At 40.4% G+C, this 17696-nt stretch overlaps 1 protein-coding gene across 1 annotated transcript in view; it reads left to right on the forward strand.

Moving 5' to 3' along the window:
- The window catches only part of LOC147708591 (uncharacterized), a 41632-nt gene extending 24542 nt beyond the window's left edge, over window positions 1–17090 (forward strand). The window contains exon 4 of the mRNA XM_086927268.1: window positions 15879–17090. Coding sequence (XP_086783394.1) covers window positions 15879–16474 — 596 coding nt within the window. The 3' untranslated portion in view covers window positions 16475–17090. The remainder of the gene's footprint in view (window positions 1–15878) is intronic.
- Window positions 17091–17696: the final 606 nt, after the last annotated feature.

The following is a 17696-nucleotide window of genomic DNA, read 5'->3' on the forward strand; positions in this document are numbered from 1 at the left end:
GGAGAGAGAATGCCATCGTTCCTTTTTGTCACAGAGGGTGGGAAAAGAAGGTGGCGTTATACGCTGATGACCTGCTCGTTCTTACATCAGACGTAACAACCGCACTCCCGGTTATATTTGAAACTGCTAAGGGGTTTGGGAAAATATCAGGCTACCAGATCAATACATTAAAAACAGAGATGTTGGTCTGGAATGACAATCCAAGTTCCTTGGAAATACAGGAGGGTCAATCATTGCCATATCTGGGCCTAAATATCATAAAAGATATTAATAGGCTTGCCACAGTAAATACTATAGCAATCATTAAAGAATGTAGGAAAGTGATGCATGCATGGTCTCACCTTCAATTATCCTTGATTGGGAGGGTTAATCTCGTAAAAATGGCCATTCTGCCTAAACTTTCTTTTCTTTTTAACACTATTCCCCTTTATTTTGATCAGACTCACATAACTAAAATACAGTCAGATATCACTTCTTTTATCTGGAACAAAAAACTACCAAGAATAGCTTGGAAGAAGCTTAGACAGTGATGGGAGAAGGGAGGATTAGCCGCACCAGACTTAAATTATATTTGTGGGCTTTTCAGCTATCACACATGCGAATGCTTCTAAAAAAACCTACTGACTATGGGATAGGATGAATGTTTTCGGCCATGTTGAAAGGGGAAGGCCTCAGCCAGTCGGGATTCTTATTTAAATTTGGCAACCCGAAATTCTTCAAAAAGATCAAATTGAAGGTCCTGCTTGGTTTGGCGAAAACCTGGTCTGAGGTAATAAAATCAATTAAACAGGGGTATTACTGCGATAAAACACCGCTTTGGGGGTTACCGGATAGTCCAGCCTGGTTGGAAGATACCCTAGCCACTCCCTTGAGAGAGGCAGGCCTTAAAGAATGGGGGGATCTCTTCTATGAGGGGGACCTGCTTTCATGGGAGTATTTCCAGAATAAAATAGGTCCAACCCTTTCGAGGTTTAAATACATACAAATGAGAAGCTGGACACTGGCATATAATGATCCACCAATAAAACGAAACAGGTTTCCCCTTGGTGGGCATAGTCAACTAATAACTAATTTGGTATGTATCCCTTCAACCAAACGTGAGATTTCACAATGGTACAAACTCCTACTAGATGAATCTGATGGGGAATTTAAGTTACCAACCCAACTTTGGGGTGACTTAATATTGACTCAAGACGTACAAGAACTCTGGTCTACCTCATTTGAGCTTTTAAAAAGTATGGTGAAACCTTCATGGCTTCGCAGAAACCATCTTTTTACCCTTCATAGGGCCTATTACTCTCCTCAAAGATTATCCAAATTTGCCTCAGGAAATTCAGTGGCATGTGCAAGGTGCGGGCTGATTGCAGCTTCAGATATCCATATGTTTTTTGAGTGTCCCCGAATTGCATCATATTGGGAGGCCATAGGTAAGACTCTTACGGCATCGTTGGGTACCCCAATTATCATAGATTTACCATTAGCGATCTTTGGAGTCCTGAGGACAACTCAAAATATAGCCAAAAGGCTGGTCTTTTACACGGTCCTTCTGGCAAGGAGAGAAATCTGCAGGAGGTGGAAGGATTCTATCCCTCCTTCCCATGGGGATTGGTTGACATCTACTTTACAGACCGCACGTATGGATCTAGCCAGACCAGGAAACCAAATCAAAAGGGCCTTTTGGCATTTGTTTGTATGGGCACAATGAAGATCCAGGGGGTTTTTTTTCCCCCGGGTCCAATGATTACACTACTATGGTGCCAAACCCAATGTTGTCCAGTCATAGTCCGGCCCAGGCCCAGCAGTAGGCCTCCCCATTGGTAGCCTAAAAGGATATTAAGCTGAGACAGTTGCGGGATTTATGGCCTTCCCCCTCGAAATGAAATGATCCCTCCCAGTTATAATACTGTGTCAACTGTACCAATGCTTATTCTAAATGGCTTTCTTAAACCATGGTGGATATGAGGACAAAAAAAAAAAAAAGGTAAGGTCTTTTTGTATTCTTCACCTTTCACATTCATCATTTTTATGAGTAATCATTCGCCCACTAATTACCTAATGTACCAATGTGTTTCTTTGTACAATTTTTATTCTTAAATAAAAAATGAAATTAAGAATAAACACAAGTAGCAATGCCAAATGTTGTTTAAAAACTTTCCCTGAAAATACTTTCTCATTCCCTCTGCTGCGTGTGGTTCGGAAAATGTGCTTTTAAGCATGTGATAGGATAGTAACAGTAGTGATTTTCTTCTCCACCCAAACACATCACATTTTTAAATCTTGGTGTCCTATACATGTAAAAAATATTGGGGCATTTAAACCCATATATGATATAGTACCAATTTAGACTGCCAGCGGAACCAGAAATGATTTGCCATACCAATGTTTATTCCCTTAATGAGCTGATTGAGGATTTTGAATAAAGTAAAAAAAAACTGCAAAAATTCAGGCAGGGTTGCGCCAGTATGAGTGTATTCTATAAGAAGAAGCCTTGGGCATAGGGTTGTGGTTACTGTTGGGATGTGCATGTCGCCTGCATCATAAATGCTCTGTGTTCCACTGCCTTTAGTGCCCAACTGCATGTGTAACTGATATCCAGTCTTTTATTTTGGCTCAGGTGTCATGCTAATTTAGCACATGTGCAGAGGCCTAGCCCTAACCCTGACAATGTTAGGTCCATGACCTCCCTTGTACCCTGGAGACATGTACCAAAAGTGCACTCATTTTGGCAACATACGACTATACTTTCCTTTGAAGAGTGCACCACAAATGCCCTCATATTAGGCAAAGGGCTACTGTTCTTGCCCTGGGTACGTCACTTAAAGTGGTGATGGTGTCTTTGTAGTGTGACCAGTCTAGTGACTCGTCTCATGTAAAGTTCACTGTTATGTGAAACCTAGACCCTTGTGCTGTGTGTGTATTTTGAGAGTGTGTATAAGCATAGAGCGTGTGTCGCACATGTATCAAAGTAGGATTTCGTTTGTTGCATGAGTCCGATTACTGGTGTCAGTTGGATTCTATTTGGATGTCCCTGGTTTATCATGGCACAAATCCTAGGGTGAGAAAAGATTCCCCAGACAGAAATTCCTTCAGAGCCTTGTTAACAAAGGACAGCTGATTAGTACTTCCTGAGCACCGTCATTTGGTGCATTCTGGAGGCTGAGGGGTGGAACTGCAGTTTCTTTTGTTCAACATGAGGACATTTCTAGGCAGGGCCTGCCCTTTTGTCTGGCTCTGATTATTACTTTTGGAACGTGATGGTAGCCAGATGCAGAGAACTCACACTTCATTGTGCCCATGTTAGAGCCACCCTCATTCCCTCCTGCTATAAGAGACATCACTTTGCATGAAGGCAGTGTCTGGAGAGCAGCATGAAATCACATTTGAAAGCAAACCAAGTGTTAAGGCTTAGACAGCAGATCCACTTTCCCAACTTGGAAAGTCTGTATAAAAGTGGGATCTAACTACCCCACTTTGTTCCAGGTTCTTCTTGAACTTGGAAAGCAGTGCGCCCCAGAGTACTTAAAGGGCTGCTTTGTGTTTAGCTCTTGTGACTGCATTAAAACCCGACCCCTAGCTGTGAGGGAGCATCACCTGTAGTCCTCACTGTCTGCTGGAGGAGCAGCAAATCTGCCTAGAACCTAAAAGCCTGTTTGCATACTGTGAGAGGGAAGGAGTGAGCCATACCTGTCAAGCCAGCATCAGTGCGATCCCTGTACTAGGGAGGCAGCAACTGCTTAAGGTGTGAAGCTGCCATAGAAGTCTCTTGCAAGGAGATCTCCAGTATCTCTACATTCTGAGACAAGCTGCTGCCGCTGCCCCTTAAAATCCACAGCCCGTCTTTGACTGGGCTACTGCACGTTTCCATCCCACATCCACCAGGACTCCCACTGCTAAAAGCAGGTAACCATAGTGCTTAAGAACTGTGTGAGAATGAGAGACCCGAGAACCCGGGATAAAGCCTGCCACAAAAACTAAAACTTTTCAGTTGTAATATTGAGCTGAAGGAAAAGAGAGCTGAACGTTTGGTTCATATACACCTTGGGGGTGTATATGCACCAACGCTTCAGCACTAGCACTGGCCTGAACAATACTATTCTATGTCTGTTAGTAGATTTTTTTGAGTTCTGAGCTCAAACTGTGTTGGGCCTGGGATTGCTTCTCTTGGCTGTCCTGGGAGTATGGAAAGGGTTATACTTGGCCCAGTTTCTACGGTCCATAGTTGAAGAACCCCAGGACTACCAAACATCTTCAACCACCACATTAAAGGTCCAGAAGCCCCAGCTTGCCCTGTGAGCCCCCCAAACAGGGTCTGGCAGTTACCCTCTGGAGAAATTACCCAAACAATTGGATTTATTGAAGGAAACAAATAGTTCACCGATAGACCTATATAGTATTAGCTACAACTATGACTTGTTAGTGGGGCTGTCAGCTAATACAGGTACATAAATAAGGATATTTTGTTTGTCACACCTTGCATTTAAGAATCATCTAAGAGAGATATACCTAATTTTTGCTGCTAGCCATATTTCAGTATAGATCATAATTTAACACTTCCTTAGCAAACAATCCCTCGATAATAGAGACAACAACAAAAAAACAACAATCCTTGTTAGGACTCGCGCCCTGCGTTGCAGTGCGCAGCACTGCTCGCGCAGGCGAGAGCCCTTCTGTCCGGGGTTTGAAAATAGACCCTGGAATCGCACACGCCCATGTGTGTGCTTTGCCTTTTGGGTTCCGCTATTGGGCTTTGTTTGTGTGTTTTTTTTAAACAGAGCACACAATAGGCCAAAGGCGGGTGCATTACTCCGCCCATGGCCTATTGGTGTCTGTAACACGCACCAAAGCCCATATGTTTTCAATTATCGTGCCCAGACACGGGCGCGATAATTGAAAACACATGCTCGCTGTGGCGCACGCGCACCACTCCCGGGTGTGTTTTGTTTTTGTTTTTTCAGTGCCGCTTGTTCATTTTGCAGCCAGCATCTGTTTGTCTAATCAGAAGAGCGATCCGCAAAAGTCACCCAGGTTCTGACGTGCATTTTATTGAATTTTTCCTCTGTCAAAGGAGTTTAAATACCTAATAAACAGGCCGCTGTGATTTCAAATATAATCCCATTACACTGATGAGATTACCGATACGTGAGAGTTCTCAAATCATGCTTAGGGTTCTCATGGCGAACACCCAGTCGAGACTTTGCGTTTAAGCAGAGGTGTGTTGCAAGAATACAACATGACAGGTCATACTTGAGGAGTTGGACTTTTTCGCACACCCCACCCGCCCCCTCCGCCCACACTCCGTTGTCCGTGTTTTTTTACACCCCCAGACGGCAATCCGCTGTCCGTGAATTTTCGCACACCCCTCCCCCACCCGCACTCAGTGTATTTTCACACCCCTCTTCACCGCCCGCTGTTCATCCATTGAGAGCGATGGTGTTAGCAGGAGTTAGGGAGTGTCTCTACTTTTTTTCGGTTTTTCTTTCTGCTTTGTTTTGGTTTCCATGATGCTGCTAGGAGAGCCTTGAGTCTCTGAATTTAACCCGTCAAAGGCACGAGTTGTGAGGAAACAATGTCAGGACTCGGCGACAGCAACAGCAGCACATTCCCCTTTTTACAGCAGCGGAAACGCTAATGCAGGTGTTCAAGGCAACAAAGGGACCAGGGAGGAGCCAAGGCTTGGGGGAGACAGGCTCAGGCGCTCACAACGAGCCTGCGGCCTACTAATGTGATCTGCTGGGGCGAGGCAGCAGCACCAGGGTGTGAACATGTGTAGTTTCAGGTAACACATGCTCCACTCCAGCAAGGAGCCCAGGGGGAACACATGCCGAGCTCTGTGTGGGGAGGAGGGCACATGGGAACAGTGTATTATAAAGGAGTGCATGCCACAGTGTTGATATGTTATCAGCATTTATGTAGCCCCGTCAGCAAATAGCAAGGCATAGAAGCTCTTCCTTGAACAAAGTGGGCTTATTGTACAGTTCTGGAGTTTCTATTGGCTACTTTTGTGGGAGAACTCTGAATGTTAGGCAATTGTTGAACAAAATAGTGTGGATGGTGTAGTTGTTCACATTTTGAGAAGGAGGTAGGTAGCATTACCAGGGCTTTAAGTGGGATGAAATAACTGGGGGGGGGGTCTCCCGTAGGTGCGTGGCCAATGTAATCAATGGCGTGGCTTAAAACACAAGCTAAAAATCGGTACTTAGGATATTGTACTGCCCCACTTGTATTTTGCTGCTTCTGTCCATTCATCCAGATAGATAGCACAACAAGGAACATTACACCTACCACAAGCCAGGGCTACTGGCTTTGTCAATGGCTGTAAATTGCATAAGATAAATAAGCAGCAACAATGACTTCATTATATATAATATTTAAAATGCTTCCGTTCTTGGGAGCAACGTTGTGGCCTAAGGCTAGAGCTGCCGATCCTTCGAGCTAAAAAAGCAGGTTTGAGCCTCACTTGGGTCAACATCCTGTGTTTCAAAACATAAATTTGGCCTTGTGTAATGTAATTAGTGCTCATGTTTGCCTATATATAAACTGAATGAGTCTCTTTGAAGTTCTGCAGCCTTAAATTCCTGGCGAGACTGCTCACCTTTCATTCTTCCAAGCTGGATACATTGCATATTATATTATGTAAATGACAAAAAACTATGTTGTTGATATATGAAAGATCTTTACACATTCAAAAAAAACATTCCTGCACATTAGGTGAATGCTTTAACATGTCATGTCCCAGTGTTCCATACACGTCGAGACCAACTGGATTTTTTGACTAACAACAAGTGTAACAAGCACTGGCAAAGCTAATGGGTTTCACATTTGTAACCTCTGTGTTCTAGTTGTTTCCCTGTTTCAGTGTGTCTCTCCTCTCCCAGTGTTCTGTGTTTCCCTGTCGAGTATATCCCAGCCCCTGTTCCATTGTCTCCCTGACCCAGTCTTTGTGTTTCTGTTTCAGTGAATCTCTTTCCCAGAGTCTGTTTCCTTATTTTACTGATTACTACTGCCAGTGACTTATTTTCCTGTTCCAGTTATTGTATCTGTGGCCGATTATTTGTGTGCAGGGATACATTAAAACAAACTAAAGGGGTTAAGGGGGAGGGTAATAGGTGAGGCTGCCCCCCACTCACACAGTAGTCAATCAATAGAGGCCTCACCTATGTGAAAACGCATCCATATGTAGGACCAAGAGACAGGGTCTGATCTCTTATTATCAATATGAATCCCCAGAGTGTGTCAAATAACACTAATCCTCAGGTCAAAATGCATAATAATTCAGTATAAAATCACACAGGTCCACAAACAACACAACCAAAAGGTGTGGAAAATAGAGAGAGTACCTCACGGTAGCACCACCCGAGGGGGTTCCCGGCTAGCAATTACCGGTATACCCACTTCTCATCATTGGCCACTCTCTCTATGTGAAAAGACAGAAGTGCACAAAAGCAAGTAATCGTGCATACGTGAGAATAGTGGTGAAAAAAGAACAGTGACAAACATGTAAACACTGATGCAAAATGTTGTGTACATAAACAAACAAACCCCTAACCAGACAGAAAAAAGTGTAGCAGGGTTTTGCCTGCTTTTCGTTTTTATTCTGTTGCAGCAAACCCTGCCAGTTAAAAATGGTTACTTGTATACCATAATGATTATATCCTCAAGCCGACATGTTTCATCGCTCCGAATTTCAGCGATTTCATCAGGGCATATGAGGGGTTATCTATTCTCAGTCTTTTCAATGAAACCAGGACCTGTGTGCGATAAAAACCGAAAGCGCTAAGAAGGCAGTTCATGCCCCTCCAAATGAGGGCGTAACCAGTGCACCACATATCAGCATACAAATGAAGCGTATTTACCTTTGGGGTGCTTAGTCTGCACGTACCGGCAACCCCTCTGCGGGACACCGTGTCAATTAGTCACGTGTCCAAAAAAGGGCTGGAAATTGTCGCAGCCACCTACATATGTAAATAAATGAATAAAACATGAGGTGGGGAGTGACTAGATAGAGGCGTTATCAATGAAAGCTATGGTACACATCCGCTCTGTAGCACTTCGGATCCACTGCGCCAACTGGTGAATCAAGTAGCCGCAGTTTGACAAACTGCCATCAAGTTCACTCTACACAAGTGTAAAATGCTCAAATCTACATCTCGTAGCATATACGTCCAAAGAACCTGCTGTTGCCTGTAGCCCCAAGTTAAAATAGAGACCCACTTGCTGCTATCAGTCATGTGGATGAAAGGGTCAAATGGACCGAGGTAAGACCTTAACCATTGTCGTTAGTGGGACAAATATCCGAAATCCATTCACACAACATTCATTCAATTGTGCAACGGTGGAAGAAATCCCACGTTCACACGGACATTCATTCCAATTGATACTCTTACTGTTGCCGAGTAAAGGTAACCAGAGGAGATCAGATTACATTTTTTGAGAAAGAGTGAGAGAAGAAACAGTAGCAATTCAATGTTCATCACAAATAAAGTTCCACCAAGTCAATAAGGACATTTTGGAATTATCTTTCCAGGAGGATAAAATAACTTTGAATGCTAATGCTATAAAAAGGTCAAATAGTAAGGAGATAGAGGAGGAGTCATCAACATTAGGTGAGGAAGAACTTAGAATTTATTTTTGCAATGATAAAGTAAAATCACAGTTGAAACTTTTCATACAAATGTTTCCAACAGATGTCCAAAATATCAATACATTTGGACACTCATAAAGTTGATGACACAAAGTGCCAGTAGCATTAGAACAGGATCAACATAATGGAGTGAGGAAATACAAACAGGTGTAATAACAGCTCTATCGTAAATAAAATACAAAGATTGGGTTATACGAGCAGCAGCAGAAACTTTAAATAACTTAGACCAAAATGTATCCCAATTCGGAATAGGAAGAGAAACGGCCAAGTCTGTTTCCCCCGCAACTTCAATAGGAGATTTAGGTCTTTCAGTAACAGGTAACGACAATAGTTTGCACACAATAGCTGCTTTAGGTCTTTGTGTTTGAAATAAACTATATAACGGAGTAGGTGGAGTAAGAGAGGGTGTATCAACGGGAAGGTCAAAAGAGGCAAGCTGTAATTACAAAGCATCTGAAATTACAGTATATTCATTAAAACGTGAACTAGGTCATTGAAACCGTGACTGCAATTCAACAAATGGAATAACAGAGTGTTGGTGGATTCATTGGTGTACAAAGATAATACCCTTCTCCTTCCAATATTTGTAATAGAACGATTTACCTTTATATTTAGAAATGTGTTATACCAAATCGTAGAGGATAAAAAACATTGAAAAGGATTTAGACCAGTGGCAAGAGTATTGTATAATACATTCTGGGAATATTTTAAAATAGGGTTATTAGATGCAAAAGTACAATTTGACATATACACTACAGTCTGAAAAGAAAAATCCTTTAGCAAGGAACGCTCAAAAGTAATCCATCTAGGGATAAGAGTATCAGCAAAATCATAAGCTAAAGCAAATGCTTGTTTAATTAAGAAGGCCGAATGATAAGCTTTAAAATTAGGAAAACGTACACCTCCTTCAGGTTTAGGACATATAAGTTTTGCTAGAGCAATACGTGGGTGTTTCTTATTCCATAAAAATTGTGAACAAATAGAATTAATTTTAGAAAAATATGATATGGGATTGCGAATAGGTAACATAGATACTGTATATAATACGTGCAGTACAATCATCATTTTGATGGTGTCTAACCTACCCCACCTGGAAAGAAATAGGGGAGACCAAGTAAGGAGGAGTGATTGGATTTTAGTGATTAATACATTAAACGTATACTTAATTGTGTTGGGCAAGGAAGTAGAAAACCAAATACCAAGGTATTTGATTTTAGTGGGGCACCAAGCAAAATTAGATTCAGAAAACATATATTGGTAACATAGAGAATTTAGGGGTAAAACTTCAGTCCTAGAGAGGTTTAATTTATATCCAGAAATATTGGAATACAACCGAACCTCATCCATAAATGAAGGCAGGGAAGTAAGGGGATTAGAGATATAGACTAATATATCATCAGCATAAGCCGATATTTTTGTTTCAATAGAATTATATGAGAAGCCAGAAATATGAATATTGACTCGTATGCGTTCAAGAAAGGGTTCAAGGCATAAAACAAAGAGCAAGGGAGAAAGGGGCCAATCTTGGCACGTACCTCTAGATAAGAATTGTTTTTTAGAAAAACGGTTATTTACAAAAATACTGGCTCGTGGGCAGGAGTATAATAGTTTGACATAGGAAATGAATGTAGGTCCAAAGCCAAACTATTGAAGAGTTTTGAACATAAATTGCCAATTAATACGGTCAAAAGCCTTTTCGGTATCCAAAGAGAACGCTGCAAGCGGGAGTTTTAATTTCTTGCTGTAGGAGATGATATTTGCAAACATTCTAGCATTGTCCGATGCTAACCTGCCCTTCACGAATCCAACTTGATCAGTCTTTATTAACAATGGAATAATATGCTCGAGACGAGATACCAGAATCTTAGCAAATATTTGACAATCATAGTTATTCAATGATATAGGTCTGTAATTCTTACAGAGTGAATGGTCCTTGGCAGGTTTAGGGATGAGGATTATTAAAGCATCCATAAAAGAACCAGATGCTTTAGCATCATCAAAAAAAGTATTAAAAAGTTGTAGAAGTTTGGGGACAAAAATGGAGGCAAAAGTAGAGTGAAATTCAATAGAGAGACCATCAGGTCCAGGTGCTTTTGATTTTTTCAGAGATTTAATGACATTAGTAATCTCCTGGGAAGTAACTTTGCCTTCCATTAAGCGGGATTCACTAGGCAAAGACTGGGGAGATGGGAGGACCCTGAAAAAAGTATCCATATTTTGATTAGAGGGATGCATGTCATCAGTATAAAGTGATTGATAATAGTCATGAAAAATATCAGCAATATCGTCATCTGATGTCACTAAGGTTTTAGTAGAGTCATTCAAGATGGGTCCAATATTTTTACATTCAGATTTGATTTTCAAATAATTTTACCCGCCTTGTTCTGGCCTCCATGATACTTAGATTTGACTTTAAGAAGAATATTACATGCTTCAACTGTTGCAAGTTTATTTAGTTCGGATTTGGCTTTAATCAACTCATGAAGAGTTTTGGGGGATTTGGACGTAAAATAAGTATGTTCCAAAAATTTAAGTTGTTGTAATTGATCTGCATATTTTTTCCAATTAGTTTTCTTTTTCCTTGAGACATAGGAAATAGTAAAGGCATGAAAAGAAGCCTCAAATGCATCCCAATTATTGGGAAAGGAAGTGTCTAATGGGTTATTGAACGTGAAATATATTCATTAATAAAAGTAGTGGCTTCTTTAATGAAAATAGTGTCAGATAATAAAAAGTTATTAAGTTTCCAACGGCTAAATTCTGGAGAATTAATGGATAAGTCTAGAACAGCATGGACTGGTGCATGATCCGAAATGAAAATAGACCCAATTTCCGATGATTGAACAGATGGAAGTAGGGATTTGCTAACCAAAATATAATCAATCCTGGAACGAGTTTGACGAACATTGGAAAAAAAAGTATACTCAAGAGAATCAGGGTTACAAGTTTTCCATACATCATATAATGATCGCGAGGTAATGGCCGACTGGAATGCTTTGTGGGATTTATCAGGATTAAATTTACATTTAGATTGTCTGTCATAGAAGGGGTCAATCCATTGATTAAAATCACCGGCAATAATAATGTTAGGGCAATCGATGGAGGAGAGTAAAATTTTGATGTCATTCCAAAAAATAGGATCTGATTTTACTGGGCCATAAATATTCAGCAAAACCAGAGTTTTGTTTTGAATAACAACCTTGGCCATTACCCAACGTCCATCATCATCATTTTGTGTAGAAAAAATGTGTACAGATAACGACTTAAGAAATAATATAGCAACACCCCCTTTTTTGCTAGAAGCAGGAGAATAAACAACTTGACCCACCCATTGCCTTTTTAATTTGAGCGATTCCGCATCAGTACAATGTGTCTCTTGAAGAAAGGATACCTGAAAATTAAGTTTGGATAAGTGAGAGAGTACCTTTTGTCACTTGACGGGATGTTCAAGACCACGTACGTTCCAAGTTACACATGAAGGAGGGATGGGAGGGTAATACATTAAAAGTTAATAGACATCAGGGATATATCCAAAAAGGAAATGACACCACATTTGAGAAACATAAGGGAACTATAGTGCATAAAAACAAACAAAACTGAAAAGCACATGCACCATATTTAACAACTGCAAGAAGAAGAAATAAAAACAGATGAACATAAATGAGAAAAAGAATAAAAAGAGAAAATAGAGAAGATAGATCAATGACAAAAGTCTAGATCTATGAAGAAAGAAGAACAATAAAGGCATGAGGCGTAGCTGCAGCGACAGAAGATGGAGTGTTATATAAGAAAAAATACAGGTAGAATTAATTGCAAACAGCCAAAATGAAAATGATAATCAAAAATAACCACAGGAACATTTAAGGACAGGGTGAAGAACCTCCCGCAGAATTGGTAGAGATGCTGTGGAGAAAGGACCTTAATTTGACAGGATCATCAAACGAACGTCTGGAACCATTATGAGTAATTCTACACAGACAAGGATGAAGGGTACCATATCGGATATTCAATTGTCTCATCTGTGGGCGTAGAGCCAAAAACTCTTATCTTCTAGCATTAGTGGCATTAGATAAGTCTTGAGATATGAAGATGTTGTGACCAGACCATTTGAGATTACGCTTTGCTTTGGCTGCGGAGAGGACTCGCATTAAGTCCGTAAATTCCAAGAACAGCATAATTATTCCTCTAGGTTTGGAAGCATGAGGTTGCATTCGACCAAGTCTATGCGTGCGTTGGATATGTAATGCAGGTGCTGGTTGAAGGTCCAAGAGTTCTGGTAGGAATTTCTTTAAAAAAAGAAGCATATCCAGGCCCTCAAGATTTTCCAGAAGAACATAAAGACGTAGGTTATTGTGTCTTTTTCAATTTTCAAGGTCCTCTATATGAAGCTTTAAACGTTGGATTTCTTGCTCCAGAGTTGGAATGTTAGTAGATCCATCATGGATATCACTAATCCGTTACTCCATATCCAACACCTTGGCTTCCATACTAATCCATCTATCCTCAATTTGTTGAAGTTTCTCGTTAGTCGTGGTCGTAAAAGACTTAAGACCCCTCACTTCATCCAAAATGATATCAAGAACAGGGTTGGTTTTGAGAGGATAGAATAGGTGAAGGAGGGTCATTTTTGTCTCTCTTGGGTTTCGTACTGTTGATGAGGCTCTTGCCGAAGTCGGAGATTCATTAGCCATCTTTATATGATGCGGTGAGCGAGAATTTATTTTTAACAGCATTCTCAATCTGCCCATACGCCTAAAGAAAACACTTCATACATGAATAAGTCTCCAGAGAAAAATATAGTAACAAAATTAAGTCACCCTCCTGTCGGCACTCAAATATTCACTATTTAGGAATATAGCAGAAGCAATAAGGCAAGTAGTAATTCACAAGCCAGTTCTACATGACATGAGGCTAAGGGGTGTGGCCAAATATAGAGAAGAGAAACATTGACCCAAACTCGGACAGGAATAACTTATGCTTCATAAATGCTTCAACTACTGAGGTAATTTCCTGTCAGTCCATGGTCTGGAGAATAAGTTATGCAGAAAAAGGAAACTTGAAGTAAGCATTAATGACTATGAGGAAGAAAAATATAATTATGACTGAAAACGCTGAAAAACAACATTTATTTATTTATTTATTTATGGGATTTTTAATGCGCAGCTACTACCCTAAGGTGTCTAGGCGCAGTGATATACTCTAAAATACAGTAGTCAGGACATGAACTTATTGATTGAAGAACCAAGTCTTCAAAGCCTTACGGAAGCCAATGAGGGTAGGTGCAGATTTAATGTCTGAGGGGAGTGAATTCCACAGTATGGGAGTTGCTACCAAAAATCGTCTGTCACCCCAAGTAGCCGTTCTTGTACGGGGTACAGACAGTAGACAGCTTGCTGCTGATCTTAAATTCCTTTTAGGGGTGTACACCTGAAATGCCTCTTTTAATATACATACAGCTTTGAATTTGATCCTGCTCTCCACTCTTAGCCAATGGAGATGGCGTATGGCTGCCGAAGTGGAGTGGCGCCTGGGAATGTTGAGCAGGATCCGTGCTGCCATATTTTGGACAGATTGAAGCTTATTCAGGATGTATTTATGCGTGTTGAAAAAGAGAGCATTTCCATAGTCAAGCTTGGAAAACATTATAATTATAATTATAAACATTATAATGCTGCAACCATTGAAGTAATTTCCTTTCATTCCATGGTCTGGAGAATGAGTTAAGCAGAGAGAGGAAACTTGAGGTAAGCATTAATGTCAGTGAGGAAGAGAAAAGTTATTTTGACTGAAAACATTGAAGAGAAAAAAAAAAGAAAACACAATGTTTCAACCACTGATGTAATTTCCCTTCATTCTATGTTCAGGAGAATGAGTTGTGCAGAGTTTATAATAATATTATTGACTGAGAACGCTGAAACTAACAGTCAAAATGCCACCAATAACCGCATTTGCAAAGTTGAGCAGGCTAGCACAAAGGAAGAATGAGTCACATGTTGCCACGCGTTGATTAGTCAAACGCCGGTTACCTTTGTAAAAGATGAGGCAGACGGCCGATATAAAATGGTGGCAGCCGCCCACAGAACAGTGAGGGAGAGATGACCTCCTTGAAGCTGGGTCACCGCATCAGGTTCGGAGAGACAGAATACATCAAACAGCTCTCTGACCATTCATCCGTCGGAATCCGTAAATTGAAATTCCTGCGGAGACCGTAAAGCAGGCTGTAAGCTTCACAAAAGCTCTGCGGTCACACGGAGCTTACAGGGAAGGCGCCATCTTCCCACGGCGCGAGACCACGCCCCTGTGTCTAACCATCTTAAAATGGTAAAGTAAAACATAGGGGACACCATGTCCTGGTGCATTTGCACATATATATACTGAAAAATAAACCCCTATGTGTCTGTCACCGCGCTGGTGCCAGACACTTTCCTAAAGTTTGCAGGTTCCACATTCTATGTATTTGCTTTTAAATGTGTATTTTTATTCAATAATAGGTAGAGCCTATCACCTGCTACACATTGCACCTTGCATGTTAAGATTCTTTTTTTGTATTTTCTTTCATCCATTCACACCCTTTACGTTAATATAGCCATATCTTTACTGTATATTTGCTATAAAAGCTCAGAGTATGATATAGTGTGCACTTTTTTCCTTTAAATAATCACTCTACTGCAACAAAAACAAAATTGACATTTACAATGCCAATAGCTCCAACTCCAGCAAATGCGAGACCTATTGCGATGCAAATGCTTGTTTATATTTCACATAGTAAGATCCTTAAGGGCTTTGATCTGATTAATTCACTCTGCGGAAATGTAATGGAAGTTTAAGATTGCCATGAGGTATTGCAAAGAAACAGTATATTTAGCATCTTGCAATTGTATCTGTATTAGGATGGCATTTCAGACTGTTGTCAGCAGGAGCATAACATATACACGGCGAGTCATATTGTTTATATTTAGTTACCCAGAATGTCAGTTATTTAAAAATGAGTTGTACTTTAAAATGCTATTACTGTATCCATATCTTCCTGACATGCTCCTTAGCACTCTTTTGTAAATATGTTATTTTAGTAAAGTACACATCTGAAAAGGTTAATGCAAATCCATAATTTTGTAATAAGTACATTAGTACTATACATGTTAATGTTCCTGTTTGTTTTTAAACCATCTACATAGTTTTTCTGTTCTGATTGAATATTTTCCATACGCTACAGACTGATTTCTGTTTTTCTAAACAGGTGATGAAACCATGAACAGTCAATGTAAAGATAATAGTTCAATGGTATTTACAGAACAAACTCAACCTTCCATATGTTCTTCTGGAACAACAAACAAAGAGTTGCTGAGGTGTAATAAGCTGCCATTTTCTAGGAGACAGTTATGGCCCCGACGTAACCGGGAATTGGTAGAAAAAAAGACTTCTGAGCGTGAAAGTTTTTTTCAGAATCCAGCGCCTTTCAGTTTACATCATGGACCCACCAAACTAGGAAAGTCTTATAAATGTAATGAATATGATATCAATCAAAGGAATTTGGTTACTAATGCAAGCCTTGAAAACACATCCCACAAACAGAGACAAAACTTGTCTGTTCAATATGACAAAAACACTAGCCTAAATGAAAGCTTCATTCATTTCAGAAGAGCACATACCGCGGTGAGTCCACGAGAGAGACCCTTTGAGTGTGCTCACTGTGAGAAAAGCTTCAGTCTAAAAAGTGATTGTAATCGGCATCAACGAATACATACAGGGGAAAAGCCGTACACTTGCGTTGATTGTCAGAAACGGTTCAGTCGCAAGGATCATTTCAATAAACACAGAAGAACACATATTTGAGAGGAAGAGAAAAGGCCCAAAGACCCACATCCAAATATCAGGACACACATGGATCCACTGAGTTAGAAACTTTGAAATGAACTTCTGCAGCTGAAAAAAAACGTCTGTTCTGTTTCTAATTTAGAAGGACATCTTAACACCCTTAAACTGGGATGAAGTTAGTGGATTAAAGCACAAGATCATAAACCAACCTCGAGAAAGTAACGGCCAGTGACTTTACAAAAAAACAGACTAAAAAAATAGTAATTTCAAGCATTGGGTAGGGACTTAGGGCCCTCAGAGTATCATTTCTTCCCAAGCTGCTATAATATGAGGCACAGTATTCGGATATTGCAGTTGTTGCATAGTCGGACATTGCAGATTCTACAGGAACAAAGTTGACAGAATGTCAGTCATCCCTAAAATAGACATATTAAAAAACACAATGGATTCAGAAAATCATGAAATAAGGTACAGAACTATACTAACTGAGAGAACCATATTTGGAAGAACACAAATGCAGAGGGTTAAGGGTGAAAGGCAAGAAAGTGCATGAAAATCCTTGAGGTCTATTGTAAGCACTTTTGTTGACGGGAACAGGCAACTGTTGTACAACAACTAATACATTCTAGATTTTCCTCAGGATTTCTGACAATGGTGTAGCTACTAATTTCAGATACATAATCAACCGCCATGTAGAAATAAGCTGTTTCAAAAGACAAAGGAACCCAATAAGCAATTGGTCAGGGACCTTGGGTGTGCATTTATTTTCTAAAGACAGGGGCCCCTCGACAAATTAGAATACTTTAGTTAATAAATATAGACTAAGTAGGAGCTATATTCTTTGTTCAGCCGTTCGGAATTTAATATTCAATAGATATATAAAATAAAGTACACAAAAAATTCAAGTGGGACACAGCCAGCGACTCAGGTAACGTGTGAACACAATTGCACAATAAACTTTACAATATATTACATACATATGGTGTACTGATTGTCGATGCCTGTGTACATTCTGCAATTGAGCTGCCGGGACCTCGCCAAACGGATTGAAACCGAGATACCCCTCGGTATTCCTCATTGAAGACAGCTGCTACCTCCCTTGATTCACTGCGACCCGACTGACCCGATCCCCAATGAAGAATTCCAGTTACTCCAGGGATCCTGGCGCCCACTGCTCATTTTGTTACCCCCGGCACTACTGACCCAGAGGCACTTAAAGCAACCACGCACTGCCAATCGC

Source organism: Lissotriton vulgaris, chromosome 6 (assembly GCF_964263255.1).
Source record: "Lissotriton vulgaris chromosome 6, aLisVul1.2, whole genome shotgun sequence".
Taxonomy (NCBI): domain Eukaryota; kingdom Metazoa; phylum Chordata; class Amphibia; order Caudata; family Salamandridae; genus Lissotriton; species Lissotriton vulgaris.